At 38.1% G+C, this 27,291-nt stretch overlaps 1 protein-coding gene across 1 annotated transcript in view; it reads left to right on the forward strand.

The window, feature by feature from the left end:
- Positions 1 to 27,291, forward strand: part of su(r) (dihydropyrimidine dehydrogenase su(r)) — a 466,373-nt gene that overhangs the window by 304,754 nt on the left and 134,328 nt on the right. Inside the window, exons 18-19 of the mRNA XM_090382920.1 lie at positions 23,275 to 23,343; positions 23,441 to 23,524. Of these exons, the coding sequence (XP_090239046.1) occupies positions 23,275 to 23,343; positions 23,441 to 23,524 (153 nt within the window). The remainder of the gene's footprint in view (positions 1 to 23,274; positions 23,344 to 23,440; positions 23,525 to 27,291) is intronic.

Below are 27,291 nucleotides of genomic sequence, written 5' to 3' on the forward strand. Positions count from 1 at the left end.
TATTAGAAGTAGGAATTAATATACTCATTTATGTTTTATGTTTAAAACATTTTTTTTTCAAATTTTCAGCAGAATTAATCTATTTCTTTTAAAGTAAAAGGTGAAAAAAAAACACAGCAGTTTTTAAATATTCAATTTTTTAATAAAATTTAATTTTTCTAATTTTAATAATATAATTTCTTTTCTAATTTTTAAATTATAAAATTACATACAAGTATTACAGTGTATTGCAATCCATTAAGAAAAAATGAAATAGTGGTTTTATTGTTTAGGTAAAATTCAAAAAAACAAGTAAATCATTTTCCAGAAATTAAAAGATAGTTGTACAGTTCTCAGGTGTTTTGCTTTGGTGTGTACCACAACTGTTTGGGGTGTGCCACAACTGCTAATGCTGGATTAAAAATTTGCATTTTTTTTTTTTTTTTTTTTTTAATACAGTTCAAGTTGCCAAGATGTAGTATTAGTCATTTGATGACTCTTTGGCAGATTATCTATATGCTGTTATTTTCACAGTTTTATTGGAGTGAATCTGAGTGATCTATACTGTACTTCAGTAATCTCACTATTTATGAAAATCATGCATTCTTCAGAAGTGGTCCACAAGTTGAATCTCATAAATTGGAAGCATATGTGAGTCAAAATTTTTTATTTACATCTTTATTGTAATGTTAACATATTCTTTATTTAATGACTGCATTATACCATATTTTTAGACACATCAGCAAATATGTCTTAGCCACTTGCCTGTCTCCATATAACGATTAGGCTTCTAGTAAGGAGATTTTCATAAATTTATATTTAACTCTTTTTTGAAAGATATGCCAAGCCATCTTAAAAATTGGATTAATGAAAATCCATCAATTATTATTTTTTGTTCGTCCATTCATCTATCCACTGTAAGTAAAGTTATGGATATCAATCCATAACTTGACTTACAGTGGATAGATTTTTAATGAAATTTTGCATCTGTTTGTTTTAGAGAGATCTGCCAAGCCATCCCAAATTTAATTGAAATTAGACTAATAGAAATCTGACAATTATTATTTATTTAGTTTACATGCATATTCACATAGGCTCTCCATATACCATATATTTTAGCTGAAACACTGATATTATCTTTGTTGGAACAAATGGAGGAATAAATGGGCAATATGATGGATGTGAATTTGGGGAGTGCAATGTGTACAGAAAGGATAGACAGGGTAGGAAGGGAGGAGGGGTTACGCTGTTAGTTAAGAAACACATAAAATCTAAGGAAGTGCATCGAGTAGACAATGGTGGACAGTGCAATATTGAGTCAGTTTGATGTGACATAGGTACTGGGAAAGGGAAAATGAGAGTAGGAGTGTGTTATAGGTCTAATGATTCTGATGAGTACAACGAACAAATGTGTGGAGAAATGGAATGGGCCAGAAAATCAGAATGTCTTGTAATGGTAGATTTCAACTTTTCAGATATTGACTGGAAATTATGAGTTGGTCACTCGCACACTAGCAAGATTTTTGTGGATTTATTGGAGGACTGTTTTTTACAGCAACATGTTTGAGGGGAAACCAGAGGGAGTAATACACTTGATGTGATTATCAGCAGTGATTATTCATGCATTAAGAATTTGCAGATAAAGGAACCACTATGAGGCAGCAGTCAGTGTGCTGATGTGGGATTTAATCAAAGAGGTAACTACCATCAGGGGTAAAGGGAAGGGTTTTTGTTTTTGCAAAGGTGACTACAGAAAAGCAAAGGTGATTAAGAGTAGGAAACCGGCGGAATTACTTGACAAGTACAGGTCACTGATGAAAAAAAGCCGTGAATTAGGGTTGAAATTGAAAGTGTCTGCAATTCTGCCCAGACACGATAGGAGGGAGTATATGATGAGAGCCCTGTCAATCAAATCGGCCCTGGAAAGATTGTGCAGGGCTCAAGGGGTAGAATTTTTTTCAGCCTGGTCTGTACTTGTTAACAGGAGAGACTGCTTCTACAGGGATGGGATACACTTAAATAGAAAGGGTGCAAGAATGTTTGCTGATGCTATCGAGGCAATGTTAGGTGGGTCGGAAAACTGCTAGATTGGGGGGATACAAGGACTAATAGATTAACAGTAGCCACTGGCAGAGGTGAAAGTGATTCTTGCACTGCTTCTATTGGAATGAGCCGCAGCCTGGAAAATAAGATGCAGGATATTTCAGAGACTGCTGGGAATCATTGGGGTACAAGTAAACACATGGGTTGTGTTAGGGTAGCTAAGAAAAAGAACAGGTGCATGTATACTTGTGTGTACACCAATGCTAGGAGTTTAGTAAATAAATTTGATGAATTTGAGGTATTGCTCAAAACATCAAAGGCAGATATTGTGGGGATTTCAGAGACGTGGTGTCACACAGATATAAGAAATGCAGAACTGGAATTTGGGGAGTACAATGTCTACAGAAAGGATAGACAGGATAGGAAGGGAGGAGGGGTTATGCTATTAGTTAAAAAACACATAAAATCCAAGGAAGTGAAGCCAGTCGACATCGCTGGACAGTGCAGTGTCGAGTCAGTTTGGTGTGACATAAGCATTGGGAGATCAAAATTGAGAGTAGGAGTGTGCTATAGGTCTAATGACTCTGATGAGTATAATAAGAAACTGTTCGGAGAAATAGAGTGGGCCAGTAAATCAGAGAGTCTTATAATGGGGGATTTTAATTTCCCAGATATTGACTGGAATTTGGGGGCTGGTCACTCACACAGTAGCAAGGCTTTTGTGGATTTATTGGATGATTGTTTTCTACATCAGCATGTTCGGGAGGCAACTAGAGGGAGTAATACTCTTGATTTGATTATCAGTAGTGATTCTTCATGCATTAAGAATCTGCAGATAAATGAACCACTTGGTGGCAGTGATCACAGTGTGCTGAAGTGGGAGTTACTCAAAGAGGTAACTACCATTAGGGGTAAAGGGAAGGGGTATTGCTTTCGTAAAGGCGACTACAATGGACTGAGACAGTATTTAAATTCTATACAGTGGGATCAACTGATGATATTGCCAACAGCAAATTCAAAATGGGAAGCATTCAAAGCACTTATCGTGGAAGCTACTAGGCTTTACATACCAACTAAGAAATATTGTTCAAGGTTTAGGCCTAAATGGTTGTCAGATGAACTAATGAGGCATATGGCAGAGAAGAAAAATGCATGGGATACATACAAATTAACACGTGACACGGACGCCTATGATAGATACAAGTTGATCTGTAACCAAGTTACAAAGGAGGTTAGGCAGGCGAAGGCAGATTACGAGAGATCCTTGGCAAGGGATGCGAAGAAAAACAGCAAAGAGTTCTTTACTTATGTAAACTCTAGAAGGAAGGGGATGAATCAGATTGGTCCACTTGAGATCGATGGGTCAACTGTTGATGACCCTGCTCGGGTAGCTAACAAACTAAATGAATATTTTGCATCGACATTCACACATGAGGAGTTATTCAGCGAGGGGAATGCCAGAGGTGTATTCAACTCTAGCAGTAAGCTAGAGAATCTTGTAATAACTGAGAGCAAAGTGGAGGAGAAATTGTTGAAGATAAACACAAGAAAGGCACCTGGGGTGGATGGGATCTATCCAGTTATATTAAAGGAGGCAGCAAAGGAGGTAAGCAAACCCTTAGCCATAATTATGAGAGCTTCCTTGGACTCAGGGGAGGTACCCATTGACTGGAGATGTGCAAATGTGACCCCAATTCACAAAGGGGGATCAAAGGCTGACACAAGTAATTATAGACCTGTGAGTTTAACTTCTGTTCCCGGAAAATTAATGGAGGCACTGGTGAAAGAAGCACTGCAGGATCATCTAGACAAGACTTCAGTTATAGCTAGGACACAGCATGGTTTTGTTAAGGGGAAGTCTTGCCTGACCAATTTGATTGGATACTATGATGCAGTCACAAAAGAACTGGATTCAGGGAATAACTTTGATATTATATACTTGGATCTTAGAAAGGCTTTTGATACTGTTGCACATGGAAGACTGCTGCACAAATTGGAGCAGTGTGGCATTGGAGGCAAGTTGCTGCTATGGATAAAGGGGTGGTTGAAGGGGAGAAGACAGAGAGTGGTAATCAATGGACACTGCTCATCGTGGACTAATGTTATTAGTGGAGTCCCTCAGGGTTCAGTATTGGGGCCTTTATTGTTTTCTGTATTTATAAATGATATTGATGATGGTATATCAGGCTTAATGTCCAAGTTTGCAGACGATACGAAGGTTGGCAGGGTTGTCAAGGACACTACTGACACTATGCTGCTGCAACAGGATTTGGAAAGGTTGAGCAGATGGGCTTCGAGGTGGCAAATGAAGTTTAACATTGACAAATGTAAAGTACTACATATGGGAAACAGCAACCCCAGAGCAACGTATCAACTCTGTGGTACTACACTGACAGTGGTAGAGAATGAAAGGGACCTGGGGGTGGTGGTGCAGGCAGATATGAAGTTCTCTGAGCAGTGCAGACGAGCTGCAAGAGTAGCTCATGGTGTATTGTCAATGATATATAGGAATTTTTCTAGCAGGGATAAGGAGGTGATTATTCCCTTGTATAAGGCAATGGTCAGGCCACACCTAGAGTACTGTATACAGGCCTGGAGACCTCATTTCAGGAAGGATGTAGAGCTGCTGGAACGAGTACAGAGAAGGGCAACTAGATTGGTGAATGGGACAAAGGGGTTCTCTTACGAAGAAAGGCTTAAGTTTTGCAAATTACAGTGTCTGGAAACTAGGCACCAGCGGGATGATCTGATAGAGGTGTACAAAGCCTTGAATGGTTTGAGCATGCTCAATGCTGATGGGATTCTTCCTCTAGCTCAGAAAAATCACCTGAGAGGGCATAAATTCAAATTGAGGAAAGACAGATGTAGGATAGATGTGCGGAAATTTGCCTTTAGCCAGCGAAAGTTTAAGGCTCAGCTGGACAGGTATTTCGAACGAACAGAGGGGTGAAGTGGAAGTGGTTATTTTGATTTATTTATGTTACTTTTTTTTTTTTTTTTGGCTGATGCTGCATAAGCTTGCTTTCTTGCATCAAATGCCTCTACTAATGCTAATGCTAATACAGTATTCTCAGACAGTTTTTAAATTCTATACAGTGGGATCAATTGATGTTTAAAACAGCAAATTCTAAATGGCAAGCCTTCAAGGAATTAATCTTGGAAGCTACTAGTCTTTTCCCATAATAATTTAAGCCATAATAATGAGAGCATCCTTAGAGTCAGGGGAGGTCCCTATGGACTGGAGATGTGAACTAAGTAATACTGTTCAAGATTTAGACCTAAATGGACGTCAGATAAACTAATGAGGCTCGTGGCAGAGAAAAAAAAAAATGTGTGGTGTGCATATAAATTATCAGGTGACACAGAAGCCTATGGCAGATATACGCTAGTCTCTAATCAAGTCACAAAGGAAGTTAGGCAAGTGAAGACTAATTATGAGAAAAGCTTGGCAAACGATGCAAAGAAAAACAACAAAGACTTTTTTAATTATTTAAATTCTAGAAGGAAGGGGATGAATCAGATTGGTCTACTTGATGTTGATGGTTCGACTGTTAATGAGCCTGCTCAGATAGCTGACAAACTGAATGAGTATTTTGCACCTACATTCATATATGAGGACAGAAGATGTCTAAGCTCTAACAGGGAGCTAAATGATTTTGTAATATTGGAGGCAAAATTGTTTAAGTTAAACATAAAAAAGGCATCTGGGGCATATGGAATCTTTCCAGTTATATTGAAGGAGGCATCCTTAGATTCGGGGGAGGTCCCCATGGACTGGAGATGTGCAAATGTATCCCCAAATCACAAAGGGGATTCAAAGGGTGACAAAAATAATTAATTATAGACTTGTTAGTTTAACTTCTGTTCCGGAGAAAATAATGGAGTCACTGGTTAAAGAAATGATGCGGGATCACCTAGATAAGACTGCAGTAATAGTTCAGACACAGTATAGGTTTGTTAACAGAAGTCTTGTTTGACCAATTTGATTGGATACTACAATATGGTTACAAAGGAACTGAATGCAAAATATAATTTTGATAACATATACTTGGATTTCAGGAAAGCTTTTGATACTGTTGCTCATGGAAGACTGCTTGATTTAGTTTGTTAGCCAACTGAACAGGATCATCAACAGTTGAACCATCAGGCCCCGAGTGCCAAGCGATAGTGACAAGCGATTTTTCTCTGCGACTCATAAAGTGATCTTTGAAAGTGATATAGTTCTATTTTTTGTTGTACGATTTTCTCCTGTTTTGTTCACTTAAAGCGGTTCTTCACTTAAAAAGTCTTACGTAAGAACCCAGAAAGGGAATCTACCTTTCTTTCTTAGTATTTATATTAAATACTCACACTCTACTAACCTTAATATCCGCTTGGTCACTGGTGGCACTGCTCCTGCCTCCACGTGGCGGGGCTGGTAGTCTGGGAGAAGAAAGTACTTCTCCCAGGGCTAAAAGGAGTAAACATGGATACTAATGACTTCCCACGATTAGAGCCAAAGAGCTCGCAACAAGACAACCACGAAACTGATCATGACTTTTCATTGTCGAAAAGACTAAAAAAGGATGCAAACAAGCAGGAAGCTCCAGCTTTCCTGATCATCCATTCTCTGTCTTCACAATCTGTCAGCAAGCTTTCGCCTTTCATCATACAACGATGCCTTATAAATGCAGCAGCATCTCCAAAAATGGTGAAACGCCTTCAATCTGGCGACTTGCTAATAGAGACCTCTCTTCCAAGACACTCTGACCTCCTGTTAAAACTTACATCTTTAAGTGGAATTCCAATCCAAGTCACTCCACACAACACCCTGAATTCTTCCAAGGGAGTGATCAGTGAATGGGACCTATTGAACGTTTCCGAGGAAGAAATAATTCAGGAACTAAAAGATCAAAATGTAACTCAGGCCAAGAGAATCATGATACGAAAAGACGGCATCTTAGTCCCAACCCGTAGCATAATTTTAACCTTTAGTTCGCCGAATCTACCATCCTCGGTTAAAGCAGGCTATTTAAACTGTTGTGTTCGGCCCTATATCCCGAACCCTCTGAGATGCTACAAATGTCAGAAATTTGGCCACTCCCAGACAGCATGCCGTGGAGATGCAACATGTCCAAACTGCGGATGCACAACTCACACTCAATCTGAATGCAAGGCACAAACTCCGCAGTGTCCTAATTGCAAGGGCAATCATCCAGCCTACTCCAAAGATTGTGATCTTTGGAAGTTAGGAAAAAAAATACAGAAATACAAGACAGAAAATAAAGTATCTTTTCAAGAAGCTAGAAGACAAGTAAAATCAAGTATTCCAAAAACTACTTATGCTTCGGCTGCCCATAGTTATAAATCGGTAGCATGTCAAACAGAAGTGTCAGTCTCTCCAGATAAATCGATCGCCGACTGGGCTCGATCTGTACTATCAACTCAGCCTACATCTGAATCACAGTTAGTGGACCAAAGTAATAATACGCCACTCACAATTCCAACTCAAAACCTAACCCACAATACAGTGGCAGAAAAAGTACATAAATCAGATAGTGTGGAGGTGAAACAACCAACAAGCATGGATACAGATGATATGCCCAACCAAGAAGATTTTCTTGAATTATATGCAGATGGAGACATGGAGGATAAAAATGATTCAGGACGCCCTTCTTTTCCTAGAAAAGACAAATCTAAATCTGACCGTCACAAACAACCTACGCATAAAAAGCAGACAGATTCAGCTTCCTCTTACAAAACCAAATAATGGAACATATTATACAATGGAACTGTAGAGGTCTTCGCAGTAACTTAGATGATATATACGAATTAATTCATCACTATAAACCTCTTGCAATGTGCTTACAAGAAACTAATTTGACATCACTGGTCTCAGTCTCAATCAAAAATTACACTGTATTCAGGCAAGACAGGACTGTGTCTAATAACGCTCATGGCGGAGTAGCGATACTCGTGGATTCCACCATCCCCGCCAGACGTATTCCCTTACGAACATCCTTAGAAGCTGTTGCCACGCGTGTTGTTAGTGGTATTACTTTGACATTGGCTTCCATTTATCTTCCGCCCAATCATCAATATACTATTCAGGAACTTGAAGATCTTGTTATGCAGTTACCATCACCGTTTTGTTTACTAGGAGACTTTAATGCACATCACCCATTATGGGGTTCCCCCACCTCAGACAGACGGGGTAAGCTGATCAAAACGTTGATTGATAGGCAGAATTTATCATTACTGAATACTGGGTCTCCTACATATGTGCATCTCCCTACTGGCTCAATATCTGCTATAGATCTTTCCATATGTTCCCCAATCCTCTTTCCAAGTATAGATTGGGTACCTCTGAATGATCCTTATAGTAGTGACCATTATCCATTAATCTGCAAAATTCAAACATCCTGTTCCTACCCAATAGAAAGTCCAATTAAATGGAAATTTTCAAAGGCTGATTGGGAAAAATACAGATCGCACATCTCATTTGACAACGATATCATTCAGTCCGGTTCCATCAATAGCGTTACTGAGCATATCACAAATCAAATGCTGGCAGCTGCATCCATCGCAGTTCCTCAATATCAAGCAAGTAATAGACGAAAATTAAATTACTGGTGGAATGAAGATTGCAATAATGCAAAAAAAAAGAAAAACAAAGCATGGAATCTTTTCCGCAAAAATCCTACCACCCCCAATCTTATTAACTATAAACGGCTCAGAGCTAAAGCTCGCTACATCAGACGCAAAGCAAAAAAAGAAACTTGGATTAAATTCGCCTCATCAGTTAATAAAAATACCGATATCAGATTAATCTGGAGAAAAATAAAATGTTTAAACAATAAATTTCCTCCTCTATCCACCCCGCTACTAAACTGGAATGGACAAGAACTCTCTAATCCCACAGATATATCAAATGCACTGGGAATTGTATTTTCTCTGTTGTCTTCTTGTAATGCTTATGATCAATCATTCCAAAAACGTAAAACCGTTGCAGAGAGATCCAAACTGAATTACGCTGACAATTCGGCTTTATCGTATAATCAGCCATTTACCATGTTCGAGCTACAGCAAGCTCTTACCAACTCAAGAAACAGTGCTGCTGGCCCTGATGGGTTATATTATGTAATGCTCCGAAATCTGGATCAAAGATCACTGTTTTCGCTGCTCATATTTTATAATCGAATATTTTCTGAACATACCCTCCCCAGCTCCTGGAGTCATTCTTATGTAATACCGATTGCAAAACCCGGTAAAGATCATTCGGTTCCTCAAAATTACAGACCGATATCCCTCACCAGCTGTCTCAGCAAAACTCTTGAGAAAATGATACATGGCCGTCTCACCTGGTTCCTCGAGTCTCAAAACTTGATAAATAAAGAACAATTTGGATTCCGGAAAAACCGATCCGCCTTGGATCTTATGATCAAAGCTGAGTCAAATATCAGAAATGCTTTCATCAAAAAGGAACATCTCGTCATGGTCTGTCTTGACGTTGAGAAAGCCTTTGACACTACGTGGCGTTTTGGAATCTTAAAGGATCTACATTCTCTTGGCCTGAGAGGTAATTTACCATATTTTATCCAAAATTTTCTTCAACGGAGATCCTTTCAAGTTCGTTATCGGGGAACCCTCTCTAAAATCTTTATCCAAGAAGAAGGAATTCCACAGGGATCTGTTCTCAGCGCTACCTTGTTTGCAATGAGAATAAACCATATAATTGAACTCATTCCGAAAACGGTGGATTCATACCTTTTCACAGATGATCTCTCGATTTCCTGTCATTCTCAAAACATGCATTACATTGAACGCCAACTTCAAATATCAATGAATCGCATCCTGACATGGATGACACAAAATGGTTATAGACTATCCAGCCAGAAATCTACTGCCATACACTTCTGCTCTAGACGCAATATGCATCCTGAACCTGAGCTGCAATTGAATAACCATCCTCTTCCCATAGCTGACTGTACTCGTCTACTGGGATTGTTCTTTGACAATAAGTTAAATTTCCAAAAGCACATTGAACATCTCCGGACTACTTGTCAAAAAAAACTGAACATTCTCAGAGTCTTATCAGCCACAACATGGGGAGCAGATCGCCAAAGCCTGCTACATATATATAGATCCATAATCAGATCTCGACTGGACTACGGTGCCCCTGTCTTCGATTCTGCTAGGGAGAGCGCTTTATCTCGCCTCAATCCTATTCAACATTCAGCTCTCAGAACAGCACTAGGTGCGTTCAGAACATCTCCAGTGCAAAGCTTGTATGTTGAAGCTCATGAACCTCCCCTAAATATCAGGAGAAAGATGCTGCTGCTGAATTATGCAACCAAGATCCAAAGCCAGATGACCCATCCTAATTGGCCAAAACTCTACAATCCACAGTTTATGACCTTATACAGAAACAAACCACAGACAGTTCGGCCTGCTGGTATTAGATTAAAACAGCTAGCAGAAGATTGGGATGTACACTTCAATAAAATTTTACGAGATCCTATAGATCCTGATCCTCCATGGTCTGTCATCACACCATCTTGTGACAATTATTTCTACCAGTGGGGTAAACACTCTCTATCAGATATTAATATCCAGCAGCTACACATAGCGCATACTCAACGTTATCCTGACTTCGCTAAAATCTATACAGATGGATCGAAGTCTGAGAGTGGATCAGGCGCAGCAGTAGTACTCCCAGATACTACCATTTCTCTATCTCTCCCAACAGAGTGCAGTAGCTACACAACTGAATTATATGCCATAAAGCTTGCTATAGAAAGTATTTTCCATATGTCAATTCAAAAGAGCTTAATTTACACAGACTCGCAGAGTTCCTTATCAGCCTTGCAAAACAATTCCCCGTCTACTCACCCTCTATTAAAGCTCATTAGAACAGAGTTGATACGTCTGAGAGAGTGCCAACAAAAGGTTATTTTCTGCTGGATACCTGGTCATACTGGAATACCAGGAAATGAAATTGCGGATGATGCTGCCAAACATCCATCTAGAGCAGCCCCAACAAATTTCTTAATACCGTTTACTGATTATAAAATGAAGATCCGAAGTATATGTAAAGATCGATGGACTCTACAATGGCAAGCACAAATTCATAATAAACTTTTTCAAATTAAACCTGTACCAAAATTATGGGCCTCTAGCCTCATTACTAACAGAAAAGAAGAAGTAATCCTAACCAGAGTCAGAATCGGTCATACTCATTTAACTCATTTGTTCCTCCTCTCAGGGAATGACCCTCCTGAGCGTAATCATTGTCATACACCACTTACAGTGAAACACATACTTCTAGAATGTACTCTGTATCATAATGCTCGACTAATGTCATTCAGTTCTCTAGCAAGCTTAAAGGTACCATTGTCACTTAGCCATATCATAGGCGAAAAATCAAACATCGCAGAATTCTTCTCCTTCCTAAAACAAATAGGAATGTATAGCCGTTTCTAATTGCTTCTACATGAAACAAACAGGCAGTATGAACCACTTTTCTAAGTGCAATATGGCCTAAGTAGCCATTGCACTTAAAACCCCATAAACAACAACAACAACAACAATTGAACCATCAATGTCCAATGGACCAATCTGATTCATCCCTTTCCTTCTAGAGTTTACATAGGTAAAGAAATCTTTATTGTTTTCCTTTGCATCCTTTGCCAAGGATTTCTCATAATCTACCTTTGCCTGCCTAATCTCCTTTGTGTCTTGGTTACAGGACCAGCTTATATCTATCATGGGCTTCCATGCCACCCATTAATTTATATGTATCCCATGCATTTTTCTTCTCTGCCACATGTCTCATTAGTTCATCTTACCTCCATTTAGGCCTAAACCTTGAACAATATTTCTTAGTTGGTATGTGAAGCCTAGTAGCTTCCAAGATTAATTCTTTGAATGCTTCCCATTTTGAATTTGCTGTTGGTAACGTCATCAGTTGGTCCCACTGTATAGAATTTAAATACTGTCTCAGACCTCCGTAGTCGCCTTTACGAAAGCAAAAACCCTTCCCTTTACCCATGATGGTAGTTACCTCTTTGAGTAAATCCCACTTCAGCACACTGTGATCACTGCCATCTGGTGGTTCCTTTATCTGAAGATTCTTAATGCATGAAGAATCACTACTGATAATCAGATCAAAAGTATTACTCCCTCTAGTTGACTCCTGAACATGCTGCTGTAGAAAACAATCATCCAATAAATTCAAAAAGCATTGCTAGTGTGTGAGTGACCAAATCACAAATTCCAGTCGATATCTGGGAAATTAAAATCCCTCATTATAAGATTCTCTGATTTACTGGCTCACTTTATTTCCCTGTACAGTTGTTTATTATACTCATCAGAGTCATTCATTCTGTTAAGTTTCATTCTGCTTAATTGCTTTAATATTTCCACATAAGTCCAATTAAAAAGTTTCTTTCTAGCTTGGGCTAACATCAATAGTCAGGGAAGATGATTTTTTCGAAGACTCCAATACAGACCCACATTACATTCCTGAGTCAGAAGAAAACTTTTCTTCTTTTGTTTTAGCATTAGCATTAGAAGAGGCATATGATGCAAAATAGCAAGCTTATGCAGCATCAGCCAAAAAAAAAAAAAAAAAAAACACGTTCCCATTTCACCCCTCCATTCTTTCCAAGTACCTGTCCAGCTCAGCCTTAAATTTATTTAGGCTATCAACTTCCACAACAAAGGATGGAAGTCTGTTCCACCAACCACCTGCTGGCTAAAGGCAAACTTCCACACATCTATCTTTCCTCAATTTGAATTTATGCCCTCTCAAATGATTATTCTGAGCAAGAGAAAGAATTCCATCAGTATTGAGCATGCTCAAACCATTCAAGGCTTTATACCTCAATCAGATCACCTCGCAGGTGCCTAGTCTCCAGACATTGTAATTTGCAAAATTTAAGCCTTTCTTCATAAGAGCAACCCTTTATTCCATTCACTAATCTTGTAGCCCTTCTCTGTACTCTTTCCAACAGCTCTACATCCATTGCCTTATATAAGGGGATAATCACCTCCTTATCCCTGCTAGAAAAATTCCTGTATATCATTGACAAGACACTATGAGCTACTCTTGCAGACTGTCTGCACTGCTCAGAAAACTTCATATCTGCCTGCACAATTACCCCCATGTCCTTTTCATTCTCTACTACTGTCAGTGTAGTAGAGAATTGAGTACCACAGAGTTCATACGTTACTCTTGGGTTGCTGCTTCTCATATGTAGTACTTTACATTTGTCAATGTTAAACTTCATTTGCCACCTCTCAGCCCATCTGCACAACTTTTCTAGATCCTGTTGCAGCAGAGTACTGTCATTAGTGTCCTTACAACCCTGCCAACCTTCGTATCGCCTGCAAATTTGGACATTAAGCTTGATATACCATTATCAATATCATTTATAAATACAGAAAACAACAATGGACCCAGTACTGAACCCTGAGGGACTCCACTAATAACATTAGTCCACGATGAGCAGTGTCCATTGATTACCACTCTGTCTTCTCCCACTCAACCGTCCCTTTATCCATAGCAGCAATTTGCCTCCAGTGCCACACTGCTCCAATTTGTGCAGCAGTCTTCCATGTGCAACAGTATCAAAAGCCTTTCTAAAATCCAAATATATGATATCAAAGTTATTCCCTGTATCCAGTTCCTTTGTGACCACATCATAGTATCCAGTCAAATTGGTCAGGCAAGACTTTCTCTTAACAAAACTATGCTGTGTCCGAGCTATAACTGAAGTCTTGTCTAGATGATCCTGCAGTGCTTCTTTAACCAGTGCCTCCATTAATTTTCTTGGAACAGAAGTTAAACTAATAGGTCTATAATTACTTGTGTTGCCCTTTGATCCTCCTTTGTGAATTGAGGTCACATTTGCACATCTCCTGTCCATGGGTACCTCCCCTGAGTCCAAAGAAGCTCTCATAATTATGTCTAGGGGTTTGCTTACTTCCTTTGCTGCCTCCTTTAATATAACTGGATAGATCCCATCCATCCCGGGTGCCTTTCTTGTGTTTATCTTCAACAATTTCTCCTCCACTTTCTTCTCAGTTATTACAAAATCAACCAACTCACTGCCAGAATTTAACTCACTTCTGGTATTCCCCTTCCTGAATAACTCCTCATGGGTGAATATAGATGCAAAATACTCATTTAGTTTGTTAGCCACCGAGCAGGATCATCAACAGTTGAACCATCAATGTCCAGTGGACCAATCTGATTCATCCCTTTCCTTCTAGAGTTTACATAGGTAAAAAACTCTTTATTGTTTTTCTTTGCATCCTTTGCCAAGGATTTCTCATAATCTACCTTTGCCTGCCTAATCTCCTTTGTGTCTTGGTTACAGGACCAGCTTATATCTATCATGGGCTTCCATGCCACCCATTAATTTATATGTATCCCATGCATTTTTCTTCTCTGCCACATGTCTCATTAGTTCATCTGACATTCATTTAGGCCTAAACCTTGAACAATATTTCTTAGTTGGTATGTAGAGCCTAGTAGCTTCAAAGATAAATTCTTTGAATGCTTCCCATTTTGAATTTGCTGTTTGTAACATCATCAGTTGGTCCCACTGTATAGAATTTAAATACTGTCTGAGACCACCGTAATCATCTTTACGAAAGCAAAAACCCTTCCCTTTACCCCTGATGGTAGTTACCTCTCTCTGTCTCTTCTGATGATAAAGTAGAAAATAACTCAAAGAAGAAAGTTTGTCACTTTAACAAACATAAATCCACAAATAGAAGATTGTGATACTCTTTCAGGTGCTCCTAATCCAGGACAATATGCCGCTGAGGTCTCTGCAACATTAGATGGGATACAAAAGATGGAAGATCTCCAAGCCTGATACATGGAAAAGGAACATGATCATAAAAAAGATACAAATGGAAGAGGCCCATTTTTCCATTAGTAGTGGCAAAGGAATAGCTGCAAAACATGTTTTACCAAAAGACTGTTCAAAAATCCCAAGAAAATATTTTATTTTAAATGAAAACAAGAGGCAAAAAGTATTTGAAGAACACTGGAACATAAGCGACTCAAATAAGAAAAGGTTATATCTAAGTGCACTGATTGATGAAACAGAGAAGGCAACTACTTGTTCTAAAAGTGAATTGTCTAGGAGGGTGAAATCAAGAATAATTTTGGTTAGGAAAGGATGGCAGAGGAGAAAGGATTTAAGCCATAATAATGAGAGCATCCTTAGAGTCAGGGGAGGTCCCTATGGACTGGAGATGTGAACTAAGTAATACTGTTCAAGATTTAGACCTAAATGGACGTCAGATAAACTAATGAGGATCGTGGCAGAGAAAAAAAAAATGTGGTGTGCATATAAATTATCAGGTGACACAGAAGCCTATGGCAGATATACGCTAGTCTAGATACAAAGTTCTAAGTGCACTGATTGATGAAACAGAGAAGGCAACTACTTGTTCTAAAAGTGAATTGTCTAGGAGGGTGAAATCAAGAATAATTTTGGTTAGGAAAGGATGGCAACAAAGTCAGTCTGCCAAGGTGTCTTTTTAGCTACCCTGACCATTTCAAATACAGTAGTGGCTAATGTTTTGAAAAAAGGAATGAACAGCTTGTAGTTGAAAATGATAAAAGAGGAAAGCATGAGCCTAGAGTAACTGCCCTACAAACAATTTACAAGCATATTAACTCCTTCCCAAAATTCCATCACATTACACAAGAAAAGACACACAACAGCAATATCTGCCAAGTGATTTGAACCTCTCTAAAATTTATGATTTATACTTAGAGAAGTGTGCTGAAGAAAACATCAGGCCTGAAAAATCCTGGTTCTACTGACAAGTATTTTACACAAAGTTCAATATGTCTTTTCATACTCCATGAAAAGATACATGCAATAAGTGCTTTAGGTTTCAGAAAATGAGTGAGGAGGAAAAAGATAAAAATAAAGAAGGCTTTAAACAACATATCAACAGAAAAGTTAGATCCCAGGAATGGAAAGACAGATTGGAACAAAAATCAATTGGAAATGAACTTCACTTTTATGAATTTTGAAGTGGTGAGGTACTGTCCTAAAGTCAACGCAAAAGCAATTTTTTATAAATGATGTGTGGCTCTCTACAATCTGACAGCATACATTGTGGTAGCATGCATGCACACATTGACACTGCAAGCAGAACTGTTGATATTTTTGATCCTTCTGGATGGTATGTATTGACCAGAATGGCTTCAAAATCTGGGAAGTACCTAGTGAAAGAAGTCAGCCAGGAAGAGGTATTAAAATTCAAAGACAGATTCTTTGTGGTTTCACCTTCTGAAATTTGGAATTAAAGAAGAAATATAATAGCCCTCTGCAGATACAAGTTGAGAAGCATAACGACCTCCTGGACTTATGCCGAGTAAATATTATTCCCCAACACTATCTTGGGTTCTGTAAGGGTCTCAGTGAAGGTCCCAGTGAAGCCAATGATGATGGCAATGATACAATGATGATGATGGTAATGAAGAAGAACAAGGGAATGAACAAATTTAATGCATGATAGAATTTATTGTGAACAAAAATGACACATTTCAATAAAAATTTAATTAATGCAAAAATGTAATGTACCTTTCTCTAAACTATTTTTAATGTCAAAAGTAGTTTAGAGAAAATGTAATGTGCCTTTCTCTACTCTATTTTTAATGTCAAAAAGTGTTATCTACAACACCATAGTATTAATTAATTTATTAGTGAATTATTAAACAGCATTATGGAAATCAATGTTAGTATATATTATGCTATATTAACTATGCTTATAAGTAACTGTTTTTAATTTTTTCTCATTTTATATGGTTTTTTAGAAATTGAAGGCAAGGCTGTAGTCAAAACTGTTTTTCCTTGTTCCTGAAAAAACATGATTTTGTATTTAATGTTTCTCGACACTAAACCCTTGATACTGAAAAAATGAAGAAATTTCAACAATGTGTTAACATTACATTTGTTGTAAATTTGGAAAGTCAGTCACGTAAACACGTGAAATGCTTCTAATAACAGAGATAATTCTATGGAAAAAAAAGTTAAGTAGCTTCAAATCTTTTGTGTGGAGAATTTTTTGCTGAAAGCATGAGGACTAACAGTCACCCACCAATATTTGAAACTATATAAACATGAATACAGTCTGCACCATCATTCAAGGGAAATTATTATTGTGGCTTAATACCGAGAAGTTTTAACTGTTGTTTTTAAATGTTTTAAACAGCTGTTGTTAATACTGACGTGCGTGTTTTTTTTTTTTTTTTTTTTCTGACTCCATGATGAATTCTATGAAGTGCCAGCATTTTTTAACATCTATAGCTCTCCTGATAAAATTCTTTCCCACTTGCTGTATATTGGTTTAGGTTACATTATTTATTATTATTTTTTTTTGGGCCCCAAGAACGAATTTATTGATTCTTCATTCCTGGATTATTCATTCTTGACCTCCTTGCCCTTCATTTTTGTTTTGGAGGAAGGGATGATAAAGACTAAGGAATCATTTGAACAATCATTTATGGTCCAGTTAGCATAGTGCATTATTTTAATAAGTTTTCAATTTACATTGAAATTGTTGGTTCATAAATACTGCAAAGTCCTAAAGAAAAAATCATTAACTACTGACATATGGATGAAATATGAAAAATAACCCCCAGAAAGTAGTGCTGCTTATTATTATTATTCTTTCTTACTTATATTGCTGTGAGGTCCAGTCCCCTCAAAAGCATTATAACAGAAATTTACTGCAACTGTAGGTCCAGAATAGTTTCCTTATTACCGAGCCTCTAAGTCTCATTTCTGATGAAAAATTCAGTATGACTAATTATTTTAAATCTACTTATGCTTAAAATTATTTTTTCATAAAGAATGAAAAATTATGGTAAAATCATTAGTATTAGTAATGGCCGCATGGTGCAAGAAAGCCTATGGCTTATGCTGCACCAGCCAAAAAAAAAAAAAAAAAACAAATAAAACAATGATAAATAATAATAATTAATAAAAGAAAAGGAAATTAAACCTATCATCCTATGCGCTTCCCTGACCCGAAGGTACTATCCAGATGACCTTTGAATTTCCCCAAACTGTCAGCCTTCTACCACCCATGAAGGCAACTTATTCCAGTAATTTATAACTTGCTGGCTAAAATAAAACTTCCTGCAGTCCAATCTAAACATTTCCCCCCGTAACCATAAGGCTCTGAGAGACATCATTTTACTGATGCCTCTCAGAGCCTTAAACACCTCAATCAAATCTCCTCTGAGGTGTCTAGTTTCCAAACTCTGCAACCCACATATTTGAAGTCTTTCTTCATAAGGATGCCCTTTTGCCGATCTCAGCAGGTGAGTCACCCCATCTTTGCACCCTTTAAAGAAGCTTGATGTCTTTCTTTAGGTGCAGTCTCCATACTTGAACACAGTATTCCAAGTGTGGTCTAACAAAAGCCTTATATAATGGGATTATCACGTCCCTATCTCTACTTGCAGAAGTTTGATAGATCATCGATAGGACACCATGGGTGAATAGATTATCAACAGATCATTGATAGGACACCATAGGACACCTTGCAACCTGTTTACAATTCTCAGAAAAAATCATGAATGGTTTGTAAAGGAATTAATGAATGAACACTAACATGGTTTCGTCAATTATGTCAAAAATTCATTATCTGAAATTCTGTGTAAAGTGAGTTCCATATTTTAAGACAGCAAGGAAGGAATAAATGAATATTAACTGTGAGTTTTTTAAAAATGCACAAAAGAATTCAGCATCTCATCTTTTTATTAACTCGGACATCTTCTTCGGTAAATTGTTATTCAAAGTTCACCTTGGCCTACTTGAAATAAACTGGTTGAATGAACAACCAGTTCATTCAACCAGTTTATTTGCCCACATCAATGCCAGAGCTTGCACTTGAACATCATGCAACACACCTGTTGTTGTTTGTTATTTGGTTTTTAGGAGCATTAGCAACTAAGGCCATATTGCTCCAGGGATATGCGGTGGTCATTCCCTGACCTTTCCGCATGCTCTGTATTTGGTGGTCATAGGCTCGAACCTTGAACTAATAAGAAGCGTGTGCTACGCACTGCTGCTCCTGCCCACCTGGCTATGGAGGCACCACACAACACAGTGGCAACCCCCAAGGCAGAATGCGCTGGTCCTAAAGGAACTAGTTGTTGTCTGTGACTCTATTGTCAGGGAAACGGAGAAACATATTGTGCAAAAAGGATAGGGTATGTCTGCCAGGGGCCAAAGATGATGACGTTGTAGAGCAGATATCATCTTTTAAGGCCACAAAAGGTGATATTGTTGTACACGTTGGCACAAATGATATTAAGAGTAGGAGATCAGCAGAATTACTTAATACGTACAGGTCTGTGATGAAAAAAAAATCCATGAGTTAGGGTTGAATTTGAAAGTGTCTGCAATTCTGCCTAGACGATAGGAGGGAGTATATGATGAGAGCCTTGTCGATCAATTCGGCCTGGAGAGATTGTGCAAGGCTCAATCGGTAGAATTTTTTTCGGCCTGACCTGTGCTTGTTAACAGGAGAGACTGCTTCTCTGGGATACACTTAAATAGAAAGGGTGCAAGAATATTTGCTGATGCTATTGAGGCAGAGTTAGGTGGGTTGAAAACTGCTAGCTTGGAGGGGATACACAGACTAATAGATTAACAGTATCCGCTGGCAGAGGTGAAAGTGATTCTTGCACTGGTTCTATTGAAATGCAATTGAGCAGCAGCCTGGAAAGCAAGGCAATGGGGATTTCCAGAACTGCTTGGAGTCATAGTGGAATAAGTAAGTACAGGGGCTGTGTTATGGTAACTAAGAGTAGAAACAGGTGCATGTATACTTGTGTGTACGCCAATGCTAGGAGTTTGGTAAATAAATTTGATGAATTTGAGGTACTGGTCAAGATATCAAAGGCAGATATTGTTGGGATATCGGAGACGTGGTGTCACACAGACATAAGCAGTGCAGAATTAGAATTTGGGGAGTACAATGTGTACAGAAAGGATAGACAGGACAGGAAGGGAGGAGGGGTTATGCTGTTAGTTAAGAAACACATAAAATCTAAAGAAGTGAATCCAGTTGATGTTGTTGGACAATGCATTGTTTGAGTCTGGTGTGATTAAGCACTGGGAAAGGAAAAATGAGAGTAGATGTGTGTTATAGGCCTAATGAAGTGATGAGTATAATGAGCAGTTGTGCAGAGAAATACAGTGGGCCAGTAAATCAGAGTATCTTATAATGGAGGATTTTAATTTCCCAGAGATTGACTGGAATTTGTGGATTGGTCACTCACACACTAGCAAGGCATTTGTGTCGATTTATTGGATGATTGTTTTCTACAGCAGCATGTTTGGGAGGCAACTAGAGAGAGAGAGAGTAATACTCTTGATCTGATGATAAAGAAGTACCCCAGTGTTCAGTGTTGCATCCATTGTTGTTTTCTGTATCCATTAATATCATTAATGATAGTATATCAGGCTTAATTGCTATTGATAATTTTGATCTGATTATCAGTAGTGATTCTTCATGCACTAAGAATCTGCAGATAAAGGAACTACTGGGTGGCAGTGATGACAGTGTGCTGAAGTGGAATTTACTCAAAGAGGTAACTACCATCAGAGGTAAAGGGAAGGGTTTTTGCTTTCGTAAAGGTGACTATGGTGGTCTGAGACAGTATTTAAATTCTATATGGTGGAACCAACTGATGATGTTACCAACAGCAAATTCAAAATGGGAAGCATTCAAAGAATTAATCTTGGAAGCTACTAGGCTTTTCATACCAACAAAGAAATATTGTTCAAGATTTAGACTTAAATGGATGTCAGATAAACTAATTAGACATGTGGCACAAAAGAAAAATGCATGGGATACATATAAATTAACAGGTGACAGAGAAACCTATGATAGATATAAGCTTGTCTGTAATCAAGTCACAAAGGAGATTAGGTAGGCAAAGGCAGATTAAGAGAAATCTTTGGCAAAGGATGCAAAGAAAAACTGCAAAGAGTTCTTTACTTATGTAAACTCTAGAAGAAAGGGGATGAAACAAATTGGTCCACTTAACATATATGGTTCGACTGTTGATGATCCTGCTCAGGTAGCTGACAAAATATATAAATATTTTTCATCTACATTCACACATGAGGGGTTATTCAGGGAGGGGAATGAAGATAAACATAAGAAAGGCACTTGGGTTGGGGTGGATGGAATCTATCCAGTTATATTAAAGGAAGCAGCAAAGGAAGTAAGCAAACCATTAGCCATAATTATGAGAACTTCCTTGGACTCAGGGGAGGTACTCATGGACTGGAGATGTGCAAATGTGACTCCAATCCATAAAGGACTATCTAAGGGAGACACAGGTAATTAGAGACCTGTTAGTTTAACTTCTATTCCAGGGAAATTAATGGACGCACTGGTTAAAGAAGCATTCAGGATCATCTAGACATGACTTCAGTTATAGCTCAAACACAGCATGGGTTTGTTAAGGTGAAGTCTTGTCTGACCAATTTGATTGGATTCTATGATGTGGTCACAAAGGAACTGGATGCAAAGAATAATTTTGATATCATATATTTGGATCTTAGAAAGGCTTTTGATACTGTTGCACATGGAAGACTACTGCACATATTAGAGCAGTGTAGCATTGGAGGCAAATTGCTGCTATGGATAAAGGGATGGTTGAATGGGAGAAATCAGAGAGTAGTAATCAATTGACGCTGTTTTTCCTGGACTAATGTTATTAGTAGAGTACCCCAGGGTTCAGTGTTGGGTCCATTGTTGTTTTCTGTATTCATTAAAGATATTGATGATGGTATATCAGGCTTAATGTCCAGCTTTGCTGATGGTATGAAGGTTGGTAGGGTTGTTAATGACACCAATGACAGTATGCTGCTGCAACAGGATCTAGAAAAGTTGAGCAGATGGGCTGAGAGGTGGCAACTGAAGCTTAACATTGACAAATGTAAAGTACTGCATATGGGAAGCAGTAACCCCAGAGTAACATATCAACTGTGTGGTTCTACACTGACAGTGGTCGAGAGTGAAAAGGACCAGGGTGCAGGGAGATATGAAGTTTTCTGATCAGTGTAGATGGTCTGCAAGAGTAGCTCATGGTCAATGAGCTACTCTTGCAGACCATCTACTCTTGTCAATGATATACAAGAATTTTTCTAGCGTGGATAAGGAGGTGATTATCCGCTTGTATAAGGCAATGGTCAGGCAAAACCTCATGTACAGGTCTGGAGGCCTCATTTTAAGAAGGATGTAGAGCTGTTGGAACAAGTACAGAGAAGGGAATCAAGATTTGTGAATGGAACAAAGGGTTGCCCTTATGGAGAAAGGCTTAAAATTTTAAAATTACAGTGTGTGGAGACAGACTAGGTCCCTGCAAGGTGATCTGATTGAAGTGTATGAAGCGTTGAATGGTTTGAGCATGCTCCATGCTGATGAGATTCTTCCTCTTGCTCAGAATAATTGCCTTAGAGGGCATAAATTCAAATTGAGGAATGACCGTTGTAGGATAGATGTGTGGAAGGTTGCCTAAAGGCAACCTTCCACACAGCAGGTTGTTGATTGCCGGAAAAAACTTCCATCTGTCATTGATAGCTGATAGAAGTTGATAGCTTAAACAGATTCAAGGCAGAACTAGACAAACATTTGGAGTAAGTGGATGAGTGAAATGAGAAGGTTTTTTTTTTTTTTTTTTTCCTGATGCTACCTGAGCTTGCTTTCTTGCATCATGCGCCCTTGCTAATGCTAATGTTTAGCATTTTAGCTAACACTGTAACTGCTGCGGTTTTTGCAACATAATTATCAAGGGATTACTCACTAAGTTCTTCCATCACTATATTATCTTGGTAATGAATTCTTGATTTGTATTTTTTTGGGAAACATTGGGAAACATTTTTTTCAAATTACTAAATTAAATATTTCGAAATCTAATTTAGTAATATGTTTAAAAATATATTTTGAATAAAACAAAATCATTTTAAATATTTATAGTTTCAATTTTTGTGATAATTTCTATATTTTGCAGTATTTATTATTTATTAGTATAATATTTGCTCCAAACTAGCCTCACTAAAATATTTGATGCCTGAATATCTTATTCTACACACATGGAAGACTTAAATTTTTTTCTTGCTATGCAGAATAATTTTTCACCCACCCTTCTGTCTTTATCTATAAACAGTAAGTTGTACTGTGCACATTTAATCACTCTTTCCATTGCAGATTCTAATAGCCAGCATTATGTGTACTTATAACGAAAGTGACTGGATAGAACTAGCCCAAATGTCCGAGGTAAGCCTCAAACTTGTTTTTTTCATTCTGTTTATATCTTTATGGTTTGTTCTGTGATTTTGACTCGAGATAAATCAAACGTGTTCATAATTCTTAGGATGCTGGTGCAGATGCTCTAGAATTGAACCTTTCTTGTCCCCATGGAATGGGGGAACGTGGGATGGGATTAGCTTGTGGGCAGGTAAGTTTATGTTAGTTTTATATTTTAATAGTAGTTTTTTTTTATTTTTTAAATTTTGTACTGATCTCAAACATAAAAGCTGCTCATCTCATAAGTGCTCAAATAGTATGGAAATGAAATGCTTACAAAGGAAGAATGTTACAAATAATGGAAGTAGGATGGTTGCTGCCTTAACAGGTTTAGAAGAAAGTGAAAGAATTATGGATGCTGAATTTGAAGAATTTTGGCCATGAATATATTTGTAACAAAATACATGGTTAAAAATTGGACATTATTTTTTAAAGAGTGAAGTGGGATGAGAGAGAATCATTTGCCTGACGTAATGGCAATAATTTGAACAGAGTCAATGATAGGAAGATTATGGAAACCATTCCAGATTAAAAGTAGTTTTTTCTAAGCAGAGGTTGATTTGGGAATTGTACATGACTAGCAGTTGTCAAAAAAAAAAAAAAAAAAAAAAAAAAATCTGAAAATAAAAGAATACCTAACTTTTGAAATAATAGTAGTAGTAGTGGCAAATGATGCAAGAAAGCAAACTTGTATAGCATCAGCCAAAAAAAACAAAAAAAAAACTACACAATTCACATATTCATATCTTCCAAGAATTTGTCTAGTTCTTCCTTGAATTTATTCAAACCAGCCACTTCCACAGTAACAGATGGAAGCCTGTTCCGACAATCAACCACCTTCTAGCTGAAGGCAAACTTCCACACATCTATTTTGCAACCATCCTTCCTCAACTTGAATTTATGCCCACTCACGTGTGGTCTCAGCAAGAGGAAAAATGCCATTAACATTAGCTTACTCAATCCATTCAGGGCCTGATGGCACAGTTACCCCCAAGGCTTTTTCATTCTCCACTACATTGAGTATAGTACCACACAGTTGATAAGTTATTACCTAATACCTGCCTTCCTCATATGGACACCCTTTTGCTGATCTCACCAGGAGAGTTACTTGCCTTTGGACCCTTTCAAGAAGCTCAATGTCTTTTTTAGGTGCAGTCTCCATACTTGAACACAGTATTCCAAGTGTGGTCTGACAATAGCCTTATATAATGGGATTATGATGTCCTTATCTTTACTAGCAAATATTCGATAAATCATCGATAGCACACCATGGGCCTTCCTTGAAACCTGTCTACAATGCTTGAACTTCATGTCTGACCATATCGTAACTCCCAAGTCCCTTTCTTCAACTACTGACTTTAATTCAACTCCACCAAGTGTATAAGTTATTTTGGGGTCACTGTTTCCCCGGTGTAAGACCTTATACTTCGCTGGATTAAAACAAAGCTGCCACTTTTTTGATCATCCCTGAAGTCTATCTAGGTCACTCTGAAGAAGCTCTGCTTGGCAGTGATCATTAACTACTTTACTAATCTTTGCCTCATTTGCAAATTTAGACATCACTCCCTCTATCCGTTCATCAATGTCATTTAAGAAAATCAAAAACAACAGTTGTCCCAATACTGATCCCTGGGGAAACCCACTTCTTATGTTAACCCAATATGAGGAATAACCATTTATCACAACCTTCTGCCCTAAAGTCATCCTGCTATCCATCTAAGGATTTTCCCTGTGATTCCAACCTGTTCTAGCTTGTAAAGTAACCGCTCACATAGGACTGAGTCAAATGCTTTGCTGAAATCTAAATAAACAATGTTGAAATTATTCCCTAAGTCCAGCTCAAGAGTGACCCTGTCAAAATAGCTAACTAGATTTTTTAAACATGATTTTGAGTTAGATTGACTGGTTGGTAATTTCTCACTACACTCTTAGAACTGCCTTTATGTTATTGGAGATACATTGGCACTTTTTGAATCGAATGGAAAATCTCCTGATTCCAGTGGTGCTCTCATAATTAGCCTCAATTGTTCAATGTGCTCACTTGCCGCCTCCCTTAATATTATAGGGTATATGCCATCAACTCCAGGAGCCTTACTGGTCTGTAAGCTCGAAAGATTTTTCTTTAAATTTCAATATCATTAATTACATATTTTTTAACTTCACTCCCATAATGTCTTATGACATAAAGATTTTCTTGTACATCAATCCTCAAAGAGTTAGCATTAGTAGAGGCATATGATGCAAGAAAACAAGCTTATGCAGCATCAGCCAAAAAAAAAAAAAAAAATCCGCTCCCACTTCACCCCTCCATTTGTTCCAAGTACCTGTTTAGCTCAGCCTTAAATTTATTTAGGCTATCAACTTCCACAACAAAGGATGGAAGTCTGTTCCACCAACCAACTACCCGCTGGCTAAAGGCAAAACTTCCACACATCTATCCTATTTCTGTCTTTCCTTAATTTGAATTTATGCCCTCTCAGGCAATTATTCTGAGCAAGAGGAAGAATCCCATCAGCAAGAATCCCATCAGCAATGAGCATGCTCAAACCATTCAAGGCTTTATATACCTCAATCAGATCACCTTGCAGGTGCTTAGTCTCCAGACACTGTAATTTGCAAAACTTAAGTCTTTCTTTGTAAGAGGAATTAGTGAATGAAACAATCCTTTGTTTCATTCACTAATCTTGTTGCCATTCTCTGTACTTGTTCCAACAGCTCTACATCCTTCTTAAAATGAGGCCTCCAGACCTGTATACAGTACTCAAGGTGTGGCCTGATCATTGCCTTATACAAGGGGATAATCACTTCCATATCCCTGCTAGAAAAATTCCTGTATATCATTGACAAGACACTATGAGCTACTCTTTCAGACTGTCTGCACTGCTCAGAAAACTTCATATCTGCCTGCACAATTACCCCCAGGTCCTTTTCGTTCTCTACCACTGTCAGTGTAGTACCACAGAGTTGATACATCACTCTGGGGTTACTGCTTCCCATATGTAGTACTTTACATTTGTCAATGTTAAACTTCATTTGCCACCTCTCAGCCCATCTGCTCAACTTTTCTAGATCCTGTTGCAGCAGCGTACTGTCATTAGTGTCCTTAAAAACCCTGCCAACCTTTGTATCTTTTGCAAACTTGGACATTAAGCCCGATACAGCATCATCAATATCATTTATAAATACAGAAAACAACTATGGATTCAACACTGAACCCTGAGGGACTCCGCTAATAACATTAGTCCACGATGAGCAGTGTCCATTGATTACCACTCTCTGTCTTCTCCCACTCAACCATCCCTTTTTCCATAGCAGCAACTTGCCTTCAATGCCACACTGCTCCAATTTGTTCAGCAGTCTCCCATGTGCAACAGTATCAAAAGCTTTTCTAAGATCCAAATATATGATATCAAAGTTATTCCCTGTATCCAGTTCCTTTGTGACTACATCATAGTATCCGATGAAATTGGTCAGGCAAGGCTTTCCCTTAACAAAGCCATGCTGTGTCCGAACTGTAACTGAAGTCTTGTCTAGATGATCCTGCATTGCTTCTTTAACCAGTGCCAGTGAGTTGAGGATTACAATGTGCTTACTCCTCAGCCAGGGCAAGCACAATGTACAGTTAGCCCAATAGTGTATATCAAGTTTCACAGAAGTCATAGGAGCAGTGGAAGAATGAACTTATTATGAGGAAACCAAGGTAGTGATGCTGTCTGTAATCTGATTTTTGAATAGTGGCTGTGGAAGAACTCATTCAAGGAAACCAAGACAGTGAGGCAATCTACAATCCAATTTTTGAATGCAGTAGGAATAAAGTCTTCTGATATTTATAATAGAATGTTGGCTTAATTAGAATGTGAAGCATACATGAGTCAATGGCAGGTCTACAAGTGTGTGAATAAATTTAAGAGTGATATT

Source organism: Mastigoproctus giganteus, chromosome 10, assembly GCF_048544385.1.
Source record: "Mastigoproctus giganteus isolate SK-2022 chromosome 10, ASM4854438v1, whole genome shotgun sequence".
In the NCBI taxonomy this organism is placed as follows: domain Eukaryota; kingdom Metazoa; phylum Arthropoda; class Arachnida; order Uropygi; family Thelyphonidae; genus Mastigoproctus; species Mastigoproctus giganteus.